General features: G+C 45.0%; 1 protein-coding gene across 1 annotated transcript; it reads left to right on the forward strand.

The window, feature by feature from the left end:
• The first annotated feature begins 6,921 nt into the window (after positions 1-6,921).
• LOC129715654 (zinc finger protein 664-like) lies at positions 6,922-22,774 on the forward strand. Its single transcript, XM_055665513.1, has 3 exons — positions 6,922-7,008; positions 7,953-8,220; positions 22,114-22,774. Exon 3 carries the CDS (start codon positions 22,226-22,228, stop codon positions 22,772-22,774), a length of 549 nt encoding a protein of 182 aa, XP_055521488.1. The 5' UTR covers positions 6,922-7,008; positions 7,953-8,220; positions 22,114-22,225.
• The last annotated feature ends 505 nt before the right edge of the window (positions 22,775-23,279 follow it).

Consider the following 23,279-nt stretch of genomic DNA (forward strand, 5'->3'; position numbering starts at 1 on the left):
TACAGCAAAATAATTGGCCTTACCTCTTTGTCGCTACATAATACGTGAAAACACGCTCAGCAATTGCGCTCCTTCGATGCTCTTAACACGAAAGCCATAAAAGTTTTATTTGAGAAACCGATATAGCCATATGCGAAAACCATATTATATGAATGCAATCTATCTGCTGCTTACACGCACACTATTCATCTATCTCATGGGAACCGAGGAGAGGCTTGTGATGCAATTACAGCCTCGTGAAGACATACATGTTACACCAGGCGTATCTATACATCTGAAACTCCTTCCTGTATGTATCCCACAATATTGAAATAAGACATTCAGTTATGAACAGTGTTCCCCCATGTACTCCCCCATACTCCACCTCACCCATCTGTTTCGCCATTTTGATTTTATTCTGCTGCCCGTCTTTTAACCAGTATAACTGAAGAGGTGCCAGCAGTCTGAAGATATCCCCAATATTTTGTAATCCGGATTTTGACATTCGGTTGAGAAAAAATCTGTTAACATCTCCGCTTTCCGCAACACAGTGGGAATGTTAAGCGCGTGTTAAATGTCCCTATTAACATGGTAATAACACGATGTGTCTTCCCGCTGCAGCGATCTCTCCCCTAACAATATCCTGCAATATCTGCAATGAGGTAACAGAATAGCCGTGCCAGCAACAGGCTGAAATTCTCTGTATGTTTTCCTGAATTATCGCCAGTATTCGAGTTACGATGAAAGAATGGGTCGACAAGTCCATAGATCTTATTTGAGGAAGTACATTCTTGCCATTGAGCAAGTGCAGCATAGGTTCATCAGGTTGGCGGGACTGACGTTTGATGAAAGAATGGGTCGACTGGACTTGTATTCACTGGAATTTAGAAGGATGAGAAGGGATCTTGCTATTGAGGGAGTGCAGCGTCGGTTTACAAGGTTAATTCCAGGGATGGCGGGGCTTTCATATGCTGAGAGAACGGAGCGGCTGGGCTTGTACACTCTGGAGTTTAGAACGATGAGAGAGGATATTTATTCCTTTTCCTTTCCTTTATCCTTTATTGTCATCTTGCAAAGCAACAGTTGTACAGTGCAACATGGGAAGACGTTTCCCAGGGAATACCTGAGCATCGCACATAAAACTTAAACATTTCACGCATAAAATAAAAACAATTAAAAAAAACAATCCAGTTTCTGATAAAACAGTACGAATAGTTTAAAAGAGTGCAGGTAAAAATAGCAACATTAAAATACAAGTAAAAACAGTCATAAAATGTCCAGGGCAGCTGATTTAAGTGGCCTGAGCCAGTGTCAGAGTTATTACTCAGTGCCAGTTATTAAATTGTCTGTGTAAAAGCAGCAGAATCAGGTGGAGTGACTGTTCCTCAGCCTCAGAGCCTGTGGAAGGAAGCTGTTTAGCAGTCTGGTTGTCCGGTCTTTGATGCTGCGGTATCGCTTTCCTGATGGCAGGAGATCTAGATGTTTGTGCAGTGGGTGCACTCATATAAGATTATTAAGGGTTTGGACACGCTAGAGGCAGGAAACATGTTCCCGATGTTGGGGGAGTCCAGAACCAGGGGCCGCAGTTTAAGAATAAGGGGCAAGCCATTTAGAACGGAGATGAGGAAACACTCTTTCACCCAGAGAGTGGTGAGTCTGTGGAATTCTCTGCCTCAGAGGGTGGTGGAGGCCGGTTCTCTGAATACTTTCAAGAGAGAGCTTTGTTACAAGTTACAAGTTACATTTATTGTCACATACAACAATTGGTGCAGTGAAATTTGAGTTACCATGCAGCACACAAATAAGATAAACACAACACTATAGAGTTTAACATAAAACATCCCCCACAGCGGAATCAACGTTTCCCACTGTGAGAGAAGGCAACACAGTTCAGTCATCTTCTTCTTGTTCACCCGTGGTCGGGACCTATTGAGGCCTCTGCAGTCGCCGCTACGGCGGCCCGATGTTTCAGGCCCTCTCGCTGGGATGATTGGATGATCGGAGCTCCGGCGTCGGAACGAAAGAACACTCACAGCGGCTTGGAGTTTCTGAATCGGCCTCTTCCCCCCGGGAGACCGTGGCTTCCGAAGTCCACAGGTCGAGCTGGGCGGAGCTCCAACACTGGCGATCCTCGGCGAAAGATCCCAGGCTTCCGCAATGTTCAAGTCAGCGCCGCCCGCGGCTGGAATCTCCGCAGACCACAGCTCCACGGTGTTAAAGGCGGCAGGCCCAACACTACGGAGCTCCAACACGGCGATCCCGGTAAGGCATCGCCCGCTCCGCGATGGAATTCAGTGCTGTGCCGCCGCTGAAGCTCTGGCCAGTCTCCGGCAGGAAAGCCCGCACCAATCCAGATGGTAGGCCACGAGGAGGGGGGCGAAGATGCGGCATCCAGAAAAGATGCATCCTCGACCAGGTAGTGAGTGAGAAGATGGTCCCCCCCAACCCCACATAGAAAAGCCTAAAAGACTTCGACAAACAAACTTTTAGACAGACTAAAAATAACAAAAAGGATGAAAGGACAGACAGCTGCTGGCGAGGCTGCCACACTCGATGGCGCCACCACTCGACCAAGATAGGGCTCTTAAAGATAGCGGAGTCAGGGCATATGGGGAGAAGGCAGGAACGGGGTACTGATTGTGGATGACCAGCCATGATCACATTGAATGGCGGTGCTGGATCGAAGGGCCGAATGGCAACTCCTGCACCCATTGTCTATGTTTCTATGTAAATGCTTTTCACTCCACATCACCGTCTACATCTCTCCTGCGACTCTCAGTCTGAGGAAGGGTCTCGACCTGGAAACGTCGCCCATTCCTTCTCTCCAGAGATGCTGCCCGTCCCGCTGAGTTACTGCAGCATTTTGTAGTCTGGACCCCCCTTGAGGTTTTATCTCAGGTTTGCAGCCTCTGCAGCTGCTGTCATTGTTTCCCCTCCCCCCCACCACGTGGTTTAGGAGCCGGTCTCGCCGTGACAAACCGTTGCTAGGGCGGGATGGGCTGCTCCGATTGGTGGAGGGCGCTGTCAGTCAGAGGGGCGGGGCTACGGCTCGACTTATAGGACGCGGCTCGGATTGGTCGGACGCATGGAGGGGCGGGACCTGGTCCTTTGTGACGTCGGGGCTGGGGGAGGCGTGACGTAACGCTGCCCGTCATTGAGGGAGGGGGCGGGACCTGGTCCTTTGTGACGTCGGGGCCGGGAGGCAGGCGTGACGTGCTGCTGTCCGTCAATGGCGTGGGGTGAGGGGCGGGACCTGGTGCTTTGTGCCGCAAGGAGGGCGCGTGACCTGGTCTTTTTGTGACGTCGGGGCTGGGGGCGGGACCTGACGTCCTTTGTGACGTCATTGGGGGGGCGGTGCCTGGCCCGTTGTGGCGCAAGGTGGGGGCGGTACCTGGTCCTTTGTGACGCAAGGTGGGGCGCGTGACCTGGTCTTTTGTGACGCAAGGAGGGGACGGGACCTGCTCCTGGTCCTTTGTGACGCAAGGTGGGGGCGGTACCTGGTCCTTTGTGACGCAAGAAGGGGCGTGACCTGGTCCTTTGTGACGCAAGAAGGGGGCGTGACCTGGTCCATTGTGCCGCATGGAGGGGGCGGTACCTGGTCCTTTGTGACATCCCCAATCAGTTCCTGCCTTCTCCCCATATTCCCTGACTCCGCTATCTTTAAGAGCCCTATCTAGCTCTCTCTTGAACGCATCCAAAGAACTGGCCTCCACCGCCCTCTGAGGCAGAGAATTCCACAGACTCGCCACTCTCTGTGTGAAAAAGTGTTTCCTCGGTTCTAAATGGCTTACTCCTTATTATTAAACTGTGGCCCCTGGTTCTGGACTCCCCCAACATCGCGAACATGTTTCCTGCCTTTAGTGTGTCCAAGCCCTTCACAATGTTATATGTTTCAATGAGATACCCTCTCATCTTTCTGAACTCCAGAGTATACAAGCCCATCTGCTCCATTTTCTCAGCATATGACAGTCCCGCCATCCCGCGAATTAACCTGGTGAACATACGCTGGGCTCCCTCAATAGCAAGAATGTCCTTCCTCAAATTAGGGGACCAAAACTGCTCACAATACTCCTGCACATATTGTCTATTGTGTCTAACCCCTCTTCTCTCCCCCCCCCTCCGCACACCCTCTCCCCCCCACAGAGAACGATGTTTTCACTCCATCGACCTTGAGAGAGACTTCAATATGTGGGGGGAGTGTGAGGGGTGGAGGGGCCGTGGCCCGCTCGGGTAGAGTCAGGTTACCTGGGGGAGAGAGGAGAGAGTGGAGGGGGGAGAGAGTAAATGAGGAGGATGGAGGAGGGAAAGGAGGGTGAGAGCGCCGCACTGCAGGAGTGGAGGGGAGAGGAGGGAGCGCCGCACTGTGTGGCGGGGAGGGGAGGGAGCGCCTCACTGCAGCAAGGGATTGGAGGGGAGAGGAGGGAACGCCTCACTGCAGCAAGGGATTGGAGGGGAGAGGAGGGAGCGCTGCACCGTGGGGAAGGGAGGGGAGGGAGCTCTGCATTGTGGCAGGGAGGGGAGAAGAGGGAGCTTACTAATATCATCTTTACACGTAATCTCCCCACGTTTAGATATGATTTCCCTTCAAGGGAGGGGGTTACTTGAGATGCTGTCTGTGGATTTTTAAATTCCCCATCTCTGGAAGCTTTTAATAACCGATCGATAGAAAGACTGCGGTCCCATGAGTTGTCAGGTATCACATCTTGACTCACGGTTAATGCCTGTGAGAAAAAGAGAGAGAGAGTGAAGAGGGAGAGGGAGGGGTTGCGATAGAGAGCGGGGAGGGAGATAGAGGGGGGAGGGTGAGAGAGGAGAGAGAGAAGGGGGGCAAAGATTGGGCGAGAGGGGAAGAGGGGACAGATAAAGGGGGGGAGGGGGAGAAAGAGGGAAGAGGGGGGGCAGACAGGTAGGGGAAGAGAAACGGAGAGTGAGAGTGGGGAGAGGGTAGAGAGACAATAGGTGCAGGAGGAGGCCATTTGGCCCTTCGAGCCAGCACCGCCATTCAATGTGATCATGGCTGGTCATCCCCAATCAGTACCCCGTTCCTGCCTTCTCCCCATATCCCCTGACTCAGCTATCTTTAAGAGCCCTATCTAGCTCTCTTTTGAAAGAATGTCCTTCCTCATGTTAGGGGACCAATACTCCAGGTGTGGTCTCATTAGGGTCTCATGAGAGTTTCTCCAGCATGTTTGTGTACCTGCCTACTTTCAATGACTGGTGTACCATGACACCCAGGTCTCGTTGCATCTCCCCTTTTCCTAATCGGCCACCATTCAAGTAATAGTCTACTTTCCTGTTTTTGGCACCAAAGTGGATAACCTCACATTTATCCACAGTATACTGCATCTGCCATGCGTTTTCCCACTCACCCAACCTATCCAAGTCACCTATGTTTATATGCAAGGCTCAGAGTTGTACAGAGTCTTAATGAGACCACACCTGGAGTATTGTGTGCAGTTGTGGTCCCCTAATTTGAGGAAGGACATTCTTGCTATTGTGGGAGAGCAGCGTACGTTTACAAGGTTAATTCTTGGGATGGCGGGACTGTCATATGCTGAGAGAATGGGCTTGTACACTCTGGAATTTAGAAGGATGAAAGTGGATCTTATTAAAACATAAAAGATTGTTAAGGGTTTGGACATGCTAGAGGCAGGAAACATGTTCCCGATGTTGGGGGAGTCCAGAACCAGGGGCCGCAGTTTAAGAATAAGGGGTAAGCCAATTAGAACGGAGATGAGGAAAAACTTTTCACAACAGAGTTGTGAGTGTGGAATTCTCTGCCTCAGAGGGCGGTGAGGCCGGTTCTCTGGATACTTTCAAGAGAGGGCTAGATAGGGCTCTTAAAGATCGCGGAGTCAAGGGATATGGGGAGAAGGTGGAAACGGGGTACTGATTCTGGGATGATCAGCCATGATCACATTGAATGGCGGTGCTGGCTGAAAGGGCCGAATGGCCTACTCCTGCACCTAATTGTCTATTGCCCCAGCGCCCCGCCATTCACAGTGAAGATCCCGCCCTGGTTTGACTTCCTAAACTGCAACACACCCTCCCCACCCCAAACAACGTGACCTCCTCCCTGTGGCTCCCTGCCCCATACCCCTGCCGCTCCCTCCCCCCTCCTCCCCATCCCCCCCAAACAATGTGAACCCCCACCGGGCTCCGTACCACTTTCCTTGACTTACTTGACTCCTCCCTCTCCCAGTTCCCTGCCCCCCTCATTCATCCCCCTCGGCACCAAACCCATTCCCCCTTGAATACCTGCCCCTCCCTTTGCTCCCTCCTTCCCCCCGCTACTCACTTCACCCCTTTTCCAACCCCCAGCCTCTCACCCCCTCCTTCCCCTGGACTGTCTCCTCTCTCTCTGACTCTCTCCTCTTCTCTCTGAACCTCTCAGCCTCCCACCGCTCAGATATCTCTCTCGCTTCCGCTCTCTCTCCCCAACTCCCACTCCCTCCCTCTCGTTCCCTCTCTCTCTCCCCAACTCCCCCCTTCTCTTTCTCTCTCCCCAACTCTCCCCTCCCTTCTCTTTCCACCCCTCAATCTCTCTGCCTCTCTCTCCCTTTCTCTCTCTCTCCCGCACCTATCTCTCTCTGTCTCTCTTTCCCACCTCTCCTCACATTCATCTCTCTCTCCCACACTCTCTCTCATCTCTCTCCCCCCACTCCCCCTCTCTTTCTCTCTCTCTCCCCACACTCTCCCCACTCCCTCCCCACTCTCTCTCTCTCTCTTGTTCTCCCCCTCCATCTCTCTCTTTCTCCTTCACTCCCTCTCTCTCACCGTCCAGTGCAAAGATATTATAGCAGAGCTTGCTTGTAGCTTGTAGCTCCGCTATAGGATCTTTGGTCCAGTGCGGGTCGGTTCCATCTTGGCCGCGGCGACGTCATTTCCGGGCGGAGGCCGCCCCGCTGCTCGACCTGGCAGCCTGCGGGGCAACGGGCCGGGGCCGAGACGTCATTTCCGGCTGAAGCCCCACTGCGCCGCGCGGTCTCTCGCTGTCTCCGGGACAACGGGCAGCGGGCGGGATAAGCCGTGAGTACCGGGCGGGATAAGCCGTGAGTACCGGGGCCGGGGGCGGGATAAGCCGTGAGTACCGGGGCCGGGGGCGGGATAAGCCGTGAGTACCGGGGCCGGGGGCGGGATAAGCCGTGAGTACCGGGGCCGGGGGCGGGCCGGGGGCGGGATAAGCCGTGAGTACCGGGGCCGGGGGCGGGATAAGCCGTGAGTACCCGGGGCCGGGGGCGGGATAAGCCGTGAGTACCGGGGCCGGGGGCGGGATAAGCCGTGAGTACCGGGGCCGGGGGGGATAAGCCGTGAACCGGGGCCGGGGCCGGGGGCGGGATAAGCCGTGAGTACCGGGGCCGGGGGGCGGGATAAGCCGTGAGTACCGGGGCCGGGGGCGGGATAAGCCGTGAGTACCGGGGCCGGGGGCGGGGCCCGGGGGCGGGATAAGCCGTGAGTACCGGGGCGGGGGGCGTGAGTATAAGCCGTGAGTACCGGGGCCGGGGGCGGGGGAGTACCGGGGCGGGATAAGCCGTCAGTACGGGGCCGGGGCCGGGATAAGCCGTGGTACCGGGGCCGGGGGCGGGATAAGCCGTGAGTACCGGGGCGGATAAGCCGTGAGTAGCCGGGGGGGGGGGGGGGGGGGGGGGTCCAGGGAGTCCTCGGCCAGGCCGCGGCCTCGCACCCGGGAGACAGTGACTGGGCCTGGGGTTGGCGGAGCTCGGGCAGCCGGGCCTGGGTTCGGGCCTGCGCCGGGTCCCGCCGCCGCAACACGACCATCAATCTCGGGTGGGGCTGATGGGTCTCTCTCTCTCTCTCTCTATATATATATATATATATATATATATATATATGTATATCTCTATCTCTCTTTCTGGTCAAATAGTAAACGACTGCGGGATAATGAACACAGACATCTCTCTCTCCCTGTCTGTGTTTCTCCATCTCTCTCTCTCTCTCCTTACCTTACCTAGGTCATCCTTACCTTGGAGGACTTACACAGTTCCCGCTGCATCAAAAAATCCCAGAGTATTATAAAGGACATTTCCCACCCCGGACACTCCCTGTTTGAACTGTTGCCGTCAGGCAGACGGTACAGATCTACAAGGACAAGGACGAACAGACTAAAAAACAGTTTTTACCCCACTGCTATAAAAGCACTAAATGTAGCCGCCAAGGAACGCAGGGGCGATACATACTAAGGGACTGTGGTACACTGTGAAATCGGCAGAAGGATGGAGGGTTGGGTGTTTATGCGTGCTATTTTCATGATATTTATTTTAGTTGTTTATCTTTTAATATTTTATCTTGTATGTATTGTTAGTTTTTAGAAATGTTTGAATGGTGCACTGACTGGCTGACATTTTTTAATTTCGTTGTACATGGTTCATGTTACAATGACAATAAAGAAACTATTCTATTCTATCTATCTCTGTCTCTCCCTGTCTATCTCAGTCTCTCGCTGTATTTCTGTCATTCTCTCTCTCTGTCTATCTCTATCTCTATCCATCTCTATATCCCTCTATCTCTCTATCAATTTTCTATTTGCAAATTTTCAAATTTAAATACTTTATTGGCATGATAAAATACATCATTTGAATTGAATTCTGTCTTTAATTTGTGTACTAGTCATGTCTCTACTATTTATTTCATTCCGCATACATGTTTTTCCTCTACTTGCTAAATTATTGTAAGATGTCCTTGAGACTCTTGAAAGGCGCCCATAAATAAAATGTATTATTATTATTATCATTATCATTATATTGCCAATGTATAGAACATAGAAACATAGAAAATAGGTGCAGGAGTAGGCCATTCGAGCCTGCACCACCATATGATCATGGCTGATCATCCAACTCAGTATCCTGTACCTGCCTTCTCTCCATGCCCCCTGATTCCTTTAGCCACAAGGGCCACATCTAACTCCCTCTTAAATATAGCCAATGAACTGGCCTCAACTACCTTCTGTGGCGGAGAATTCCAGAGATTCACCACTCTCTGTGTGAAAAATGATTTCCTCATCTCGATCCTAAAAGATTTCCCCCTTATCCTTAAACTGTGACCCCTTGTTCTGGACTTCCCCAACATCGGGAAGAATCTTCCTGCATCTAGCCTGTCCAACCCCTTAAGAATTTTGTAAGTTTCTATAAGATCCTCCCTCAATCTTCTAAATTCTAGCGAGTACAAACCGAGTCTATCCAGTCTATCTTCATATGAAAGTCCTGCCATCCCAGGAATCAGTCTGATGAACCTTCTCTGTACTCCCTCTATGGCAAGAATGTCTTTCCTCAGATTAGGAGACCAAAACTGTACGCAACACTCCAGGTGTGGTCTCACCAAGACCCTGTACAACTGCCGTAGAACCTCCCTGCTCCTATACTCAAATCCTTTTGCTATGAATGCTAACATACCATTCACCTTCTTCACTGCCTGCTGCACCTGCATGCCTACTTTTAATGACTGGTGTACCATGACACCCAGGTCTCGTTGCATCTCCCCCTTTCCTAATCGGCCACCATTCAGATAATAGTCTACTTTCCTGTTTTTGCCACCAAAGTGGATAACCTCACATTTATCCACATTATACTGCATCTGCCATGCATTTGCCCACTCACCCAACCTATCCAAGTCACCTTGCAGCCTATGGCACAGAACATAACATACATATTTAAAATGCATAAATATAAATACAAGTATACAGTGCATGGATAGATATGTCACTGTACATATGAAAACGTTCACTTAAAAGATAGACAAAGTACAAATTCTTAAGACCATACAAAGCTTTAATTTAACGTCTGACGTGTGTGGACTGAGAGACTCAGAGGCAACAGTTTCACGTCTGAATCTCCAGCAGTACACAAAGAAATACCAGAACACGCGAGTTTATATACGTACTGAAATAAAACCAATTGCATGATGTAATGTACAAAAACCATCATCCACCTCCAAATATGGAGTTGTTTTTCACTCTTTGCCAAAAGCCAGTTACCCCAATGGCATCCTCTGGGCCCGTTCCTATCTGATTAACCTCTTCAACTTGCATAAAAAACCTTGCAAGAGAGCTGCGAACTTTTCACCTTAAGTTAAAAAAACCCTTGTCACGATGGAAGTTATCCAAATCCCATTGTGCATTACATTTGGCATTTTACAACTGGAAAGCTTTAATTTCTTAGTATCAGTTAATTTCAATTAGTGTGTGCGTGCCTGTGTACATATTGGTTATTCACCGTCTCTCAGGTTATGGAATGCTGTTACGTATTGTGCACCAAGATGTGCCGTATTACCTTATAACCATATAACAATTACAGCATGTGATATATTTGATATATTCTCAAAGCTATTTAAGACAAAAATGGAACCTAACACTGAAATTATTATATTTGGAGTAAGTGGAGATGGGAACAAATTAAATACACACCAAAACTCATTTTTCAATTATGGGTTAATAACAGCAAAAAAAACATACTTAAATTTTGGAAAAATGCTAATATACCAACATTTAAAATGTGGATCAGTAATATGCTGGACAGCACATTTGGAAGAAATGAGATTCCTCCTAATAGACAAACAAGACCTATTGTTAAGGAGTTGGTCCCCATTTATTGATTTCTTGGATTCATGTGGTGACATAGTATCATGAAAACCAACAGTTTCAGGTATGTGTGAAAGATGATTTAGAATATTAAAAAAAACATCTCACTGTGGCAATGGAATAATCTCCCTCCTGCTTTCCTTCTTCACTTATTCCTTCTCTTTCACTTTTTCTTTATTAATTTTTCACCCACGCTCACTAATCTATTCTTCACTTTTCACAACCTCTTTTTCTTCTCTCCTTTCTCACTTCTCTCTTTAAAAAAAGGGGGGGAAGTTGTACAGAGAATGTAATATGTTAACATTGTTTTTGTACCAATGCATTGTACTCACTTCTAATAAATAAAATATTTTAAAAGAAAACAAAAAAAAAAACAATTACAGCATGGAAACAGGCCATCTCGACCCTTCTAGTCCGTGCCAAACACGTTTTCTCCCCAGCCCCATATACCTGCACTTAGACCATAACCCTCCATTCCTTTCCTGTCCATATAACTATCCAATTTATTTTTAAATGATAAAAATGAACCTGCCACCACCACCACCTTCACTGGAAGCTCATTCCACACAGCCACCACTCTCTGAGTAAAGAAGTTCCCCCTCATGTTACCCCTAAACTTCTGTCCCTTAATTCTCAAGTCATGTCCGCTTGTTTGAATCTTCCCTACTCTCAGTGGGAAAAGCTTATCCACGTCAACTCTGTCTATCCCTCTCATCATTTTAAAGACCTCTATCAAGTCCCCCTTAACCTTCTGCGCTCCAAAGAATAAAGCCCTAACTTGTTCAACCTTTCACTGTAACTTAGTTGCTGAAACCCAGGCAACATTCTAGTAAATCTCCTCTGTACTCTCTCTATTTTGTTGACATCCTTCCTATAATTAGGCGACCAAAATTGTACACCATACTCCAGAATTGGCCTCACCAATGCCTTGTAAAATTTTAACATTACATCCCAACTTCTATACTCAATGCTCTGATTTATAAAGGCCAGCACACCAAAAGCTTTCTTTACCCCCCTATCTACATGAGATTCCACTTTGAGGGAACTGTGCACAGTTATTCCCAGATCCCTCTGTTCACCTGCATTCTTCAATTCCCTACCATTTACCATGTACGTCCTATTTTGATTTGTCCTGCCAAGATGTAGCACCTCACACTTATCAGCATTAAACTCCATCTGCCATCTTTCAGCCCACTCTTCCAACTGGCATAAATCTCTCTGTAGACTTTGAAAATCTACTTCATTATCCACAACCCCACCTATCTTAGTATCATCTGCATACTTACTAATCCAATTTACCACACCATCATCCAGATCATTGATGTACATGACAAACAACAGTGGACCCAACACAGATCCCTGTGGCACCCCACTAGTCACTGGCCTCCAACCTGACAAACAACCATCCGCCATTACTCTCTGGCATCTCCCATTCAGCCACTGTTGAATCCATCTTGCTACTCCACCATTAATACCCAACCATTGAACCTTCTTAACCAACCTTCCATGAGGAACCTTGTGGAACCTTCAAGGAACCTTGAACCTTGAGCCTTACTGAAGTCCATATATACAACATCCACTGCTTTACCCTCATCAATTTCCCGAGTAACCTCTTCAAAAAATTCAAGAAGATTAGTCAAACATGACCTTCCAGGCACAAATCCATGTTGACTGTTCCTAATCAGACCCTGTTTATCCAGATGCTTGTATATATTATCTCTAAGTATCCTTTCCATTAATTTGCCCACCACTGACGTCAAACTAACAGGTCTATAATTGCTAGGTTTACTCTTAGACCCCTTTTTAAACAATGGAACAACATGCACAGTACGCCAATCCTCTGGTACTATTCCCGTTTCTAATGACATTTGAAATATTTGTGTCATAGCCCCTGCTATTTCTACACTAACTTCCCTCAATGTCCTAGGGAATATCCTGTCCGGACCTGGAGACTTATCCACTTTTATATTTCTCAAAAGTGTCAGTACTTCCTCTTGTCTGAATCTCATAGTTTCCATAGCTACTCTACTTGTTTCCCTTACCTCACATAATTCAATATCCTTCTCCTTGGTGAATACCGAAGAAAATAAATTGTTCAATATCTCCCCCATCTCTTTTGACTCTGCAGATAGCTGTCCACTCTGACTGTCTAATGGACCAATTTTATCCCTCGTTATCCTTTTGCTATTAATATAGCTGTAGAAACCCTTTGGATTTACTTTCACCTTACTTGCCAAAGCAACCTCATATCTTCTTTTAGCTTTTCTAATTTCTTTCTTAAGATTATTTTTACATTCTTTATACTCCTCAAGCACCTCATTTACTCCATGCTGCCTATAATTATTGTAGATCTCTCTCTTTTTCCGAACCAAGTGTCCAATTTCCCTTGAAAACCATGGCTCTTTCCAATTTTTACTATTTCCTTTCAACCGAACAGAGACATAAAGATTCTGTACTCTTAAAATTTCACCTTTAAATGTACTCCATTTCTCTTCCACATCTTTCCCATAAAACAAACTGTCCCAATTTACTCCTTTTAAATCCTTTCGCATCTCCTCAAAGTTAGCCTTTCTCCAATCAAAAATCTCAACCTTAAGTCCAGTTCTGACGCTCTCCATAATTATATTGAAACTAATGGTATTGTGATCACTGGTCCCGAACTGTTCCCCAACGCATACCTCTGCCACCTGACCCGTCTCATTTCTTAACAGGAGGTCCAGCCTTCTCTAGTAGGTACTTCTATGTATTGCTGCAAAAAACTATCCTGCACACATTTTACAAACTCCAACCCATCCAGCCCATTTACAGAATGTGTTTCCCAGTCTATGTGTGGAAAATTGAAATCTCCCACAATCACTACCTTGTGCTTACTACTAATATCTGCATCTCCTTACATATTTGCTCTTCCAATTCTCGCTTCCCATTTGGCGGTCTATAATACACCCCTATAAGTGTTGCTACCCCTTTCCCATTTCTCAGTTCCACCCAAATAGCCTCCCTAGACGAGCCCTCTAATCTATCCTTCACCAAGGATTATTCTTAGTTTTGATATATCACCTAGTTCTTTAAAATCTGGGTTTCCAAAGTATGTTTTCCTTGGTTTGTCAATTTTTCTGCATTTTAGGAGGAAACGTACCTCTGTTTCAACTTCATCTGTCAAACAGTGGCCGCATATTCTATTTTCTCTTGGTTGCCAAAATCTCTTCTGTCTTCCTTTTTCAACAGCCAAATGGTGGTCACTTCACCTGTATTTGATGAGGGTCTGTCTCTGCTTTATGTCTCTTACAGTTGAGAGATAGTCTGCCAATTGATAATCATTTTTATAATAACAATAATAATAAATTTTATTTATGGGCGCCTTTCAAAAGTCTCAAGGACACCTTACAAAAATTTAGCAGGTAGAGGAAAAACATGTAAGGGGAATGAAATAAATAGTAGAGACTTGACTAGTACACAAACTAAAGACAGAATGCAATACAAAACACAATAATAAGGCAATTAATGCACAGATGAAAAGGGAGGGGGATGTGGGGCTAAGGATAGGCAGAGGTGAAGAGATGGGTCTTGAGGCGGGACTGGAAGATGGTGAGGGACACGGAATTGCGGATCTTTATGGCACAGTAACATTCTAATCTGCTTTGGATTTTGGTTTCTTTATCGCAATGTTCCAAATAAGTTTATTTTCATTGTTTGATAATTGTTTGTGGGGAAGAGCCGATCCTGGACTGACTCTAGACTCTGGTCCTGTCCACGGGGGGGGGGAAATGGAGGAGGTCTGACCAAATTTTGTGCCTTCCACCACAGTGATGAATGCTGTGGTGGTTGTTTGTGTTACATTTTTATTGTGGTTGTGTGTTCTTTATTATTGTACCGCTGCTGACAACCCAAATTCCACCGACCCTGGTTGTGTGGCAAATAAATTCTATCAATTTGGTTCACTCTAACTGGTGATTGGGGGGTCAGTATTGATCTGAGGCTGGTCAGGGTTTAACTGGATAGGGTTTAACTAAATAGGGGTAGTTTGTCTCAGTGCCAAATGACACAGGGAACTCTTCTGGTTTCCTCTCTTGGGTTTGAAGGGCTTTAAACTGGAGGGTATCTGGGGGGCTAGATTTAAGGTGATTCCGAAAATTTAGTGCTCGTTTCTAGATATTTATTGTCAGTGGGTATGTGCCTAATTCCACCCTACATGCATTTGTTGGTGTTTTTCTTTGGATGCAGAGAATGTTCCGACAAAATTCCGCATGCAAGACCTCTGTTGTATGTTTTCCCCATTTAATATAGCTATGGTGACTGAGCGGACCCCATACTTCACTACCATAAAGTACAATAGGCTGGATTACACTGTCAAATATATATATATATATATATATATAAAATACATTTTTATTTGATGCATCTGCAAACCAATACAGACTTTGTTTAACGGTTACATATTAAATATCCAGGTTTCCAGGGACCCATTTACCAAAGTAGCTGGGATCCTCCTTTATCGGTTACATATTAACATTGCCTCTAATTATTTGTTTATATTTATAGATAGGAAAAGAAAGAAAGAAAGTAAATTAGTAAAATAGGATAAACTATCAATAATACAACTTAGGAGATAGGTCCGTAGGTCAGAGAACGTAACTATTCATCTAGTTCTGGGTTTCAGGCCTCTGCGCCGGTCCAATCTACCCCTTCAAATAATCTATAAATGGAGACCATATTCTAATAAATAATTCTGGTTTGTCAATTAAAACAAATCTAATTTTTTCCAAATGTAAGGTGTCCGACATCTCCATAATCCACATCTTGATTGTGGGGGTTGTTGGGTTTTTCCTAAATTTTAAGATAAATTTTTTCCCCAATTATTATACTGTAATCAAGGAAATGTCTTTGGTTTATTTCGGTAGCGGTGTGGAATGAGCTTCCAGTGGAAGTGGTGTCGGCAAGTTCATTGGTATCATTTAAAAATAAATTGGATAGGCATATGGATGAGAAGGGAATGGAGGGTTATGGTATGAGTGCAGGCAGGTGGGACTATGAGAAAAAAGTTGTTCGGCACGGACTTGTAGGGCCGAGATGGCCTGTTTCCGTGCTGTATTGTTATATGGTTATATGGTTATTGTGAGCGTTAGGTATTGTTCTGATATGCCCAATATTATTAATTTAGGATCGGGATCCAGTTGGATATTAACGACTACAGAGATATTATTTAAAAAATATCCATCCAGTAATTTTTAAATGTTATACAATTTACAAAAGTATGGGTTAAATTAGCCACGTGGTATTGACATTTATCACAGATAGGAAAGATATTCGGAAAAATCCTAATTAATTGTGTTTTAGAATAATGCAGTCTATGGAGTACTTTATTATATTGTATTAAAGAATGTCTGGCATTTAACGAACATTGGTGTATATGTTGTAGGCTTTTGTCCCAAATATCTTTCATTATGGGTTGAGCTAATTCCTTTTCCCATGCTAGTCTATATAATTCCGTCGACGGATTCTCACTGTCTAGAAAAGTATTATAAATGTACGATATTAATTTGACTGTGTTAGGGTGTTTATTCAAACATTCATCTAGAATCTCAGGTTCTCTGGTTCTGTATTCTCGTTTATGTGTTTTAACATAATCTTTAAGTTGTAAATATCTAAAAAAACTATTTGAATGTAATCCGTAGTTCTGTTGTAACTCCTGATACGAGAGAAAAATACAATTTCTTTAAAGATGTCCTATCTTTTTAATTCCATGATTTTTCCATTGCACAAAACCGTTATCAAACACTGAGGGTTTAAATATTTGCAATGGGGAGAGAAAGTGATAAATTATCCAATTTTTTAATGTATTTTTTAGTTGTTTCCAAATTCGAATACCACTATATGTTATAGGGTTTTCACTATAGATTTTTTAATTCAATTTTGTGGGAACGAACAGAATCGGACCAATTTCAAAAGGAAAACAGTCTTCCTTTTCCATCTTTAACCAGTCTGGTCGTTGATCCATATCTTCCAACCAAAAATTCATATTTGTGACATTGACTGCCCAAAAGTAAAATAACATTTGCTAAAACTAATCCTCCTTTGGTCTTAGATTTGCATGCGTGTTTTTTGCTTATTCTATGGTTCTTATCATTCCAAATAAAACTTGTCAGTATAGAGTCAACTTTTTTAATGAAATGTTTTGGGAGACATATAGGAATTGATTGAAAAAGGTATGGCAATTGCGGAAAGAAAATCATTTTTATAGCGTTATTTCTACCGAGCATTGAAATGAGAAGTGTTTTCTAATATTGAATATTCTTATGCAATTTATTAAGGAAAGGCATAACATTTGATTTAAATAAAGAAGTCTATTTCTTGGTCACATAAATTCCTAGGTATTTAAATTTTTCATTTACTATTCTGAAAGGTGATTGTTGCAATATGTATAACTTAGGTTCCGTTATTGGCATAATCTCACTTTTATTCCAATTAATTCTAATCCCGAAAATATACCAAATTGAGTTATAAGATTTAAGTTTGGAATGCTGATTTCTGGGTTTGTAATATATAGTAATACATCATCTGCATTTAGAGAGATTTTATTAACTGTATTTTTAGTACTATACCCATATATTTCTGGATGTGCTTGAACACTTTCTGCTAGTGGTTCTAGAGCAAGGGCGAATAATAATGGAGATAATGGGCATCCTTGTCTGCAGCCTTTAGATCAATCAAATTTTGATGATAACATTTGATTTGTCATTATTCTAGCTGATGGGTTGGTATATAATAGCTTAACCCATGTGTAAAACTTCTCACCCAGTTGAAATCTTTTCATCACCGAAAATAAATAGGGCCATTCCACTTGATCGGATGCTTTCTCAGCGTCTAATGAGATGACTGCTAGATCTACATTAGTTATTCTGTTTGAGTATGTAATAATAAATAATCGTCTCAGATTATAATATGAGTAGCGTTTATGAATCACTAAACTTAATCTAGGGGCTAAAATTTTGGTTAATATTTTCTGGTCGGTGTTTAAGTATTCAGTCGGTCGATAGTATTGTTTATTTGCTCTATATGACCCTGGATCTTCCGGGTCCTTATAACCATATAACCATATAACAATTACAGCACGGAAACAGGCCATCTCGACCCTTCTAGTCCGTGCCAAACACGTATTCTCCCCTAGTCCCATATACCTGCGCTCAGACCATAATCCTCCATTCCTTTCCCGTCCATATAACAATCCAATTTATTTTTAAATGATAAAAACGAACCTGCCTCCACCACCTTCACTGAAAGCTCATTCCACACAGCCACCACTCTGAGTAAAGAAGTTCCCCCTCATGTTACCCCTAAACATACTTATCCGTTTTGGGTATGAGTATTATTGTTGATTCATTTAAAGTTTCTGGTAGTTTCTGTTGCGTGAAGGTGAGGAAATATTATACAAATAGAACCGCTTGGATAGTGACTTTTATATAAGCTAGGTAATTTGCAAAAGAAAAGCTTAAAGTTTTCCTGAACTGAAATAAAGTGCAAACAGACACATACACACAGGCAAAGATGAATCAAAACATGGAGGCCTGAACCAGAACCTGCTTAGCTTAGGTTATTGTTTGGGGGCAATTATAGCACTGGAGGAAATTGTATTTGATATGGCTTTGTGTTGAAGATTCGGAAGCTGAATAAGGGGCCTCTTCTTAGGCCATCTGCTCTGTCTCTGTGGCACATTTTTGAGCTCTGAATGTGACATAAAGGTGAAGAGTTATGGCTTGTTTTGCTAGGTTTGAGAGAATTCAAGGCTGAGAGATGATAGACTGCAGTTAGCTTTGGCTGTGTACAATTATAATGTGTGATAAGGAATAAGATGCAAATGAAAGAATAGTTGCTTTGAGAAATAATTAGATTGAGGGAGTAGTTTATAGAAGGTTGAAGCAGATGGAATTCTGACGTAATGGTCTGAGATGTGTAGTCTCTTGTGTTCTGCCTGGTACATGAGATTGGAAATCCTACTTCCCGATAACAGGAAAGGCACCAAACTCATATTATGTAAATTGACAGATTTACGACCCATGTATCTTTGGATGGGAGATGGAAATGTCCGTTTTGAACTTAGAAACTGTAATTCAGCAAACCTATATAATTAATGTTTTAAAGACATAGGTAATGGTACTTCAAAATGTGTAAAATTATAATAACACCAATTATGAAATGTATTGGCTTAATAGAAAGGTACACTTTAGAAATTGTTTAGATTTGAAATTTATGGAATTGGACTTTAGTGTTTAGATTATATGACTTATATTTTCTCTTGTGTTATAGACGTATGACTTGTGTGATTTGTTATATACGTATCTTGTATTTTGGAATGGTCTTTCATAAGAGCCTACTGGGGTTTTGCTGTGTTGAAATAAAATAATTCTAAAACAATTATAAAGCACAGGCAAACGAAGGCTGTAATGAGGCCAGGGAAGGGGGATCATGTGACTGATGTTGTAAATCACCAAAAGGACTCAGATGAATGGTTACCAGTTGCCATACCCTCTGTATCTGAAATGTCTAATACCTATATAAATGCCATGAGTTTGTATCAAAGTTACTCCTCTCTGGACCCGCCCCAGAGCATCAGCTCTGTGTTGGAAGGTTCAAGAGACTAGTCTCAGCTGAATAAAGAATTGATTTTAACAGCAACAAGTGTTTGAGTCAAGTTGACTTTAGATTGAAAGAACAAAGGCATGAGTATATAGTGTCTGTAGGCGTAAGGAGATCAGATCATGGATTTTTAAAATAAAATTTGCTATTTAAACCATCAGGGCCAGCGGCCTTTCCATTTTTTAAAGAACTAATACATTCTTCAATATCTTTTACTGATATTTCGGCCCCTAATAATTCCCTCAATTTCAGATCTAAACCTGTAAGATTACATTTCCGTAAAAATGATTCCATTCCTGCAGACCCCCTATTGTTTATGTTGAGTAAAGTGTTTGATGGTATTGAGAAAATCTATCATTAACATCCTTGGGTAATGTTAGTATTTCTTCCGTATCTGATTTAATTTTATAAATTGTTTTTTCCCCTTCCTGCTTCCGAAGTTGGCGCGCTAGTAATTTTTGTGGTTTATCACCGAACTCAAAGTGTAGCTGTTTAGTATTTTGATCAAGTTTTATGATTTGATCTGAATATATTTGATTTAACTTATATTTGAATGCAGCAATTTTATTATGTATTATTGTGCAGGGCGCGATTGCATTTTCCATATCTAATTGCCTTTCCAATACGTGTTGTTTGGCGCGATTCTCTTTATTACGAAAAGCTTGCGTGGAGATTAACGCACCTCCTATAAATGTTTTAAATGTTTCCCAAAGAAGGGAGGCAGGTGTTTCAGGGTAATCATTAGTCTCGAAAAACATATTTATCTGTGTGATAAGGTATTCATAACATGCTTTATCATTTAAAATTTGAGGATTAAGTCTCCATTGTGTCTGCTTCTCAGTCATTCCACTTAGTTCGATCATAAATGTTAAAGTAGCATGGTCCGAAATTATAATATTATGATATTTCGAGTTATAAGTAAATGGGACAGGACAGATGAATTCTAAATTTAATAAATCTTCCTCCCGGACCTCTCCCCAAATAATACATATAATTCAAATCGAGTTTAAGATAGCAATTAAATAAGAAAAAAATAAATTAAAAAAATAAGGAGTTAATAAAGTGCAAGAAAAAAGAAGAAACTACATCTACAAATAGTGTAGTTAATGTTAGCCACACTAGCGTGGCTGGCCATCTAAGGACTTCCGTAGCCTTAGAAACAATTATTACTAGCTCCACGCTATAATAAAAAATTTAAAAATTCAATAAAAGTAATTTACGGGATTAATGTTAAAACTATTTTGGTCCAAAAGATTAGTAATCATGTATTGAGAGACTATTCCTCTCTTGGCTGAGTATTAGTCAAATGTTAGTCTGATGTAAAAAAAAGAATAAACACACAGTCACGGAGATCTTTAGTTCCTTCTTTACCCTCTCGAATGCCAACAATTCTTAAATTCTGATGACTCTGGCATCCCTCCAAGTCAATACATTTTTCAGTTACTTTATGCAGTAAATCTGATAAATGCTTGTTCTCGGCGAGAAGTGTTTCTATAGTTTGAGAGCTTGTTTCGGCAATTGACTCCAAATGAGTTACGGCTTCAGTTTATTGATCTATTGAGAAGAAGGCAGGATCCAACTTAGCATTAAGTTTGGATTCAATCGAGTTCATTTTCTGATTTACTTCATTGATTTGTAAATCGAGGTTTACAGACATTTCCTCCTTCATGGTAGTCAATTCTACATGGACAAACTTAATGATTTTATCTTCAAAATCATTTATAAAACCTTTCAGTATTTATTTAATGTTCATTTGTTCTTTAAAGTTTTTCAATTCATCTCTTATACTTGCAGTTTCTTTGGTGATAAGGATTTGAAGTTCCTCCATTTCACTTTTCTTTGTCTTTGGCTTCTGGGCCTTTGAAACATCCTCCAGGGATGACATTAAAACTGAGCCCAAGGCTTCGGTCGGGCCTGCTTCTTCCACCAGAGGTTTGGCCTTTCCGGTTATTTTAGTCGCTCCCTTCGTGGTGGACTGTTTTACCAACATTATATCAGATATCGCAGGTCTGATGACTCAAATATTTTAAGCCAGATTCTGATTGGAATTTGGATGATGTAGAAACTTTTTATTGCATACAGAGCTCTTCGAGCTTTCTCTTTTAATGCATTCACTGCCATGTTGAAGCTCCCTGATGCTGCAACAAGGAGACCAAGGTACGTATAGCTCATGGTGTGTTCGATAATGATACCATTCAGGATAAATTGAGAGTGTGTCTCTCTCTCTCGGTCTCTCTCTCGGTCTCTCTCTCTCGGTCTCTCGGTCTCTCACTCTCTGTCTCTCTCTCTCTCGGTCTCTCTCTCTGTCTCTCTCTCTCTCTCTCTCTCGGTCTCTCTGTCTCTCGGTCTCTCTGTCTCTCTGTCTCTCCCTGTCTCTCTCTCTCTCTCTCTCTCTGTCTCTCTCTGTCTCTCTCTCTCGGTCTCTCTCTCTCTCTCTCTCTGTCTCTCTCTCTCTCTCTCTCTCTCTCTCTCTGTCTCTCTGTCTCTCTGTCTCTCTGTCTCTCTCCTCTGTCTCTATTTCTCTCTCGGCTCAACTCAATGCCCGGATGCTCGGCACCCCCCAGTTCAGTGTGCCCCCCCTTCTCCCAATTGCCTCCTCACCCCCCCTGTCCCCTCACATCCCCCCCCCTCCCCTCACAACCCCCTGTCCCTTCTCTCCCTCCCCACACTTCCACCGTCCTCACCCCATCCCCATTCCCCACCTTGCTTCCACACCACCAACTCTCCCCTCCTTCCCCCCATCATATCACCCCTCTCACTCCCCCAACCCCCGCTCATCTCTCCCCCCCCCCCCCCCCCCCCCCCCATTCCACCCCCTCCCGCCCCCAGTCCTTCAAGCACTTGTAATGTTCACGAGTTAGTAATGTCCTGTTTGCTGGCTTGTGACTCTATGTGTTCCCCTCCTGCAGGATTTAGGAGCTGTCGATGGAGATGTAAGCGGCCATTGAGGTGCCGGTGAGCCCCCCATCTGCCCGGTGTGCGGGCTGAGCTTCGAGGGGCTGAGCTTCGCTGGAGTACCACATGGCGGGGCACAACAAGAAGAAGCGTTATGAGTGTGACGTGTGTGGCATGGCCTGCCCGTGCCCGAGCAAGCTGGAGACCCACCAGCGGATGCACACGGGAGAACGCCCCTTCGACTGCTCAGAGTGTGAAAAGAGTTTCAAGACGGCCAATGTCCTGGCGGGCCACCGGCGGGTTCACACGGGCGAGAAGCCCTATGACTGCTCCACCTGCGGCAAGAGCTTTACCGGGTTGTCGGGGCTGTGCCAGCACCGGCAGGTGCACAGCAGTGAGCGGCCCTTCACCTGCTCCGACTGCGGCAAAGGCTTCAAGTCGTCCAAGGACCTGAAGGAGCACAGGCGCCTGCACACCGGGGAGCGGCCCTACACCTGCAGCGAGTGCGGCAAGGGCTTCACCCACTCCAGCAACCTGCTGGTGCACCAGCGCACCCACACCGGCGAGCGCCCCTACACCTGTGTCCACTGCGGCAAGGGCTTTGCCCACTCCGGCCACATGCTGGAACACCAGCGCACCCACACCGGCGAGCGTCCCCCTACACCTGCGCCCTGACAACCTGCTGACGCACCAGCGCACCCACACCGGCGAGCGCCCCTACACCTGTGCCCAGTGCGGCAAGGGCTTCATCAGCAACAGCAGCCTGCTGAAGCACCAGCACTCCCACACCGGCGAGCGCCCCTTCACCTGCACCCAGTGCGGCAAGGGCTTCACCCAATCCGGCCACCTGCTGATGCACCAGCGCACACACACCGGCGAGCGCCCCTACACCTGTACCCAGTGTGGCAAGGGCTTCACCCAATCCAGCACCCTGCTGGTGCACCAGCACACCCACACCGGCGAGCGCCCCTACATTTGTACCCAGTGTGGCAAGGGCTTCACTCAGACCAGCACCCTGCTGGAGCACCAGCGCACCCACACCGGCGAGTGTCCCTAAACCTGCGCCCAGTGCGGCAAGGGCTTCTCCAACTCCTCCAGGCTGCTGTCCCACGAGCGGGTGCACGCCGGCGACAGTCCCGTCCCCAGCCCGGTGTGTGGAGAGCGCTTTGCCATGGCCTCG

Source organism: Leucoraja erinacea, unplaced genomic scaffold, assembly GCF_028641065.1.
Source record: "Leucoraja erinacea ecotype New England unplaced genomic scaffold, Leri_hhj_1 Leri_1301S, whole genome shotgun sequence".
In the NCBI taxonomy this organism is placed as follows: Eukaryota; Metazoa; Chordata; class Chondrichthyes; order Rajiformes; family Rajidae; genus Leucoraja; species Leucoraja erinaceus.

What these genes read in the sequence shown, in the direction of transcription:
- LOC129715654 (XM_055665513.1), top strand. Translation starts at nt 22,226, where the DNA reads ATGGCGGGGCACAACAAGAAGAAGCGTTATGAGTGTGACGTGTGTGGC.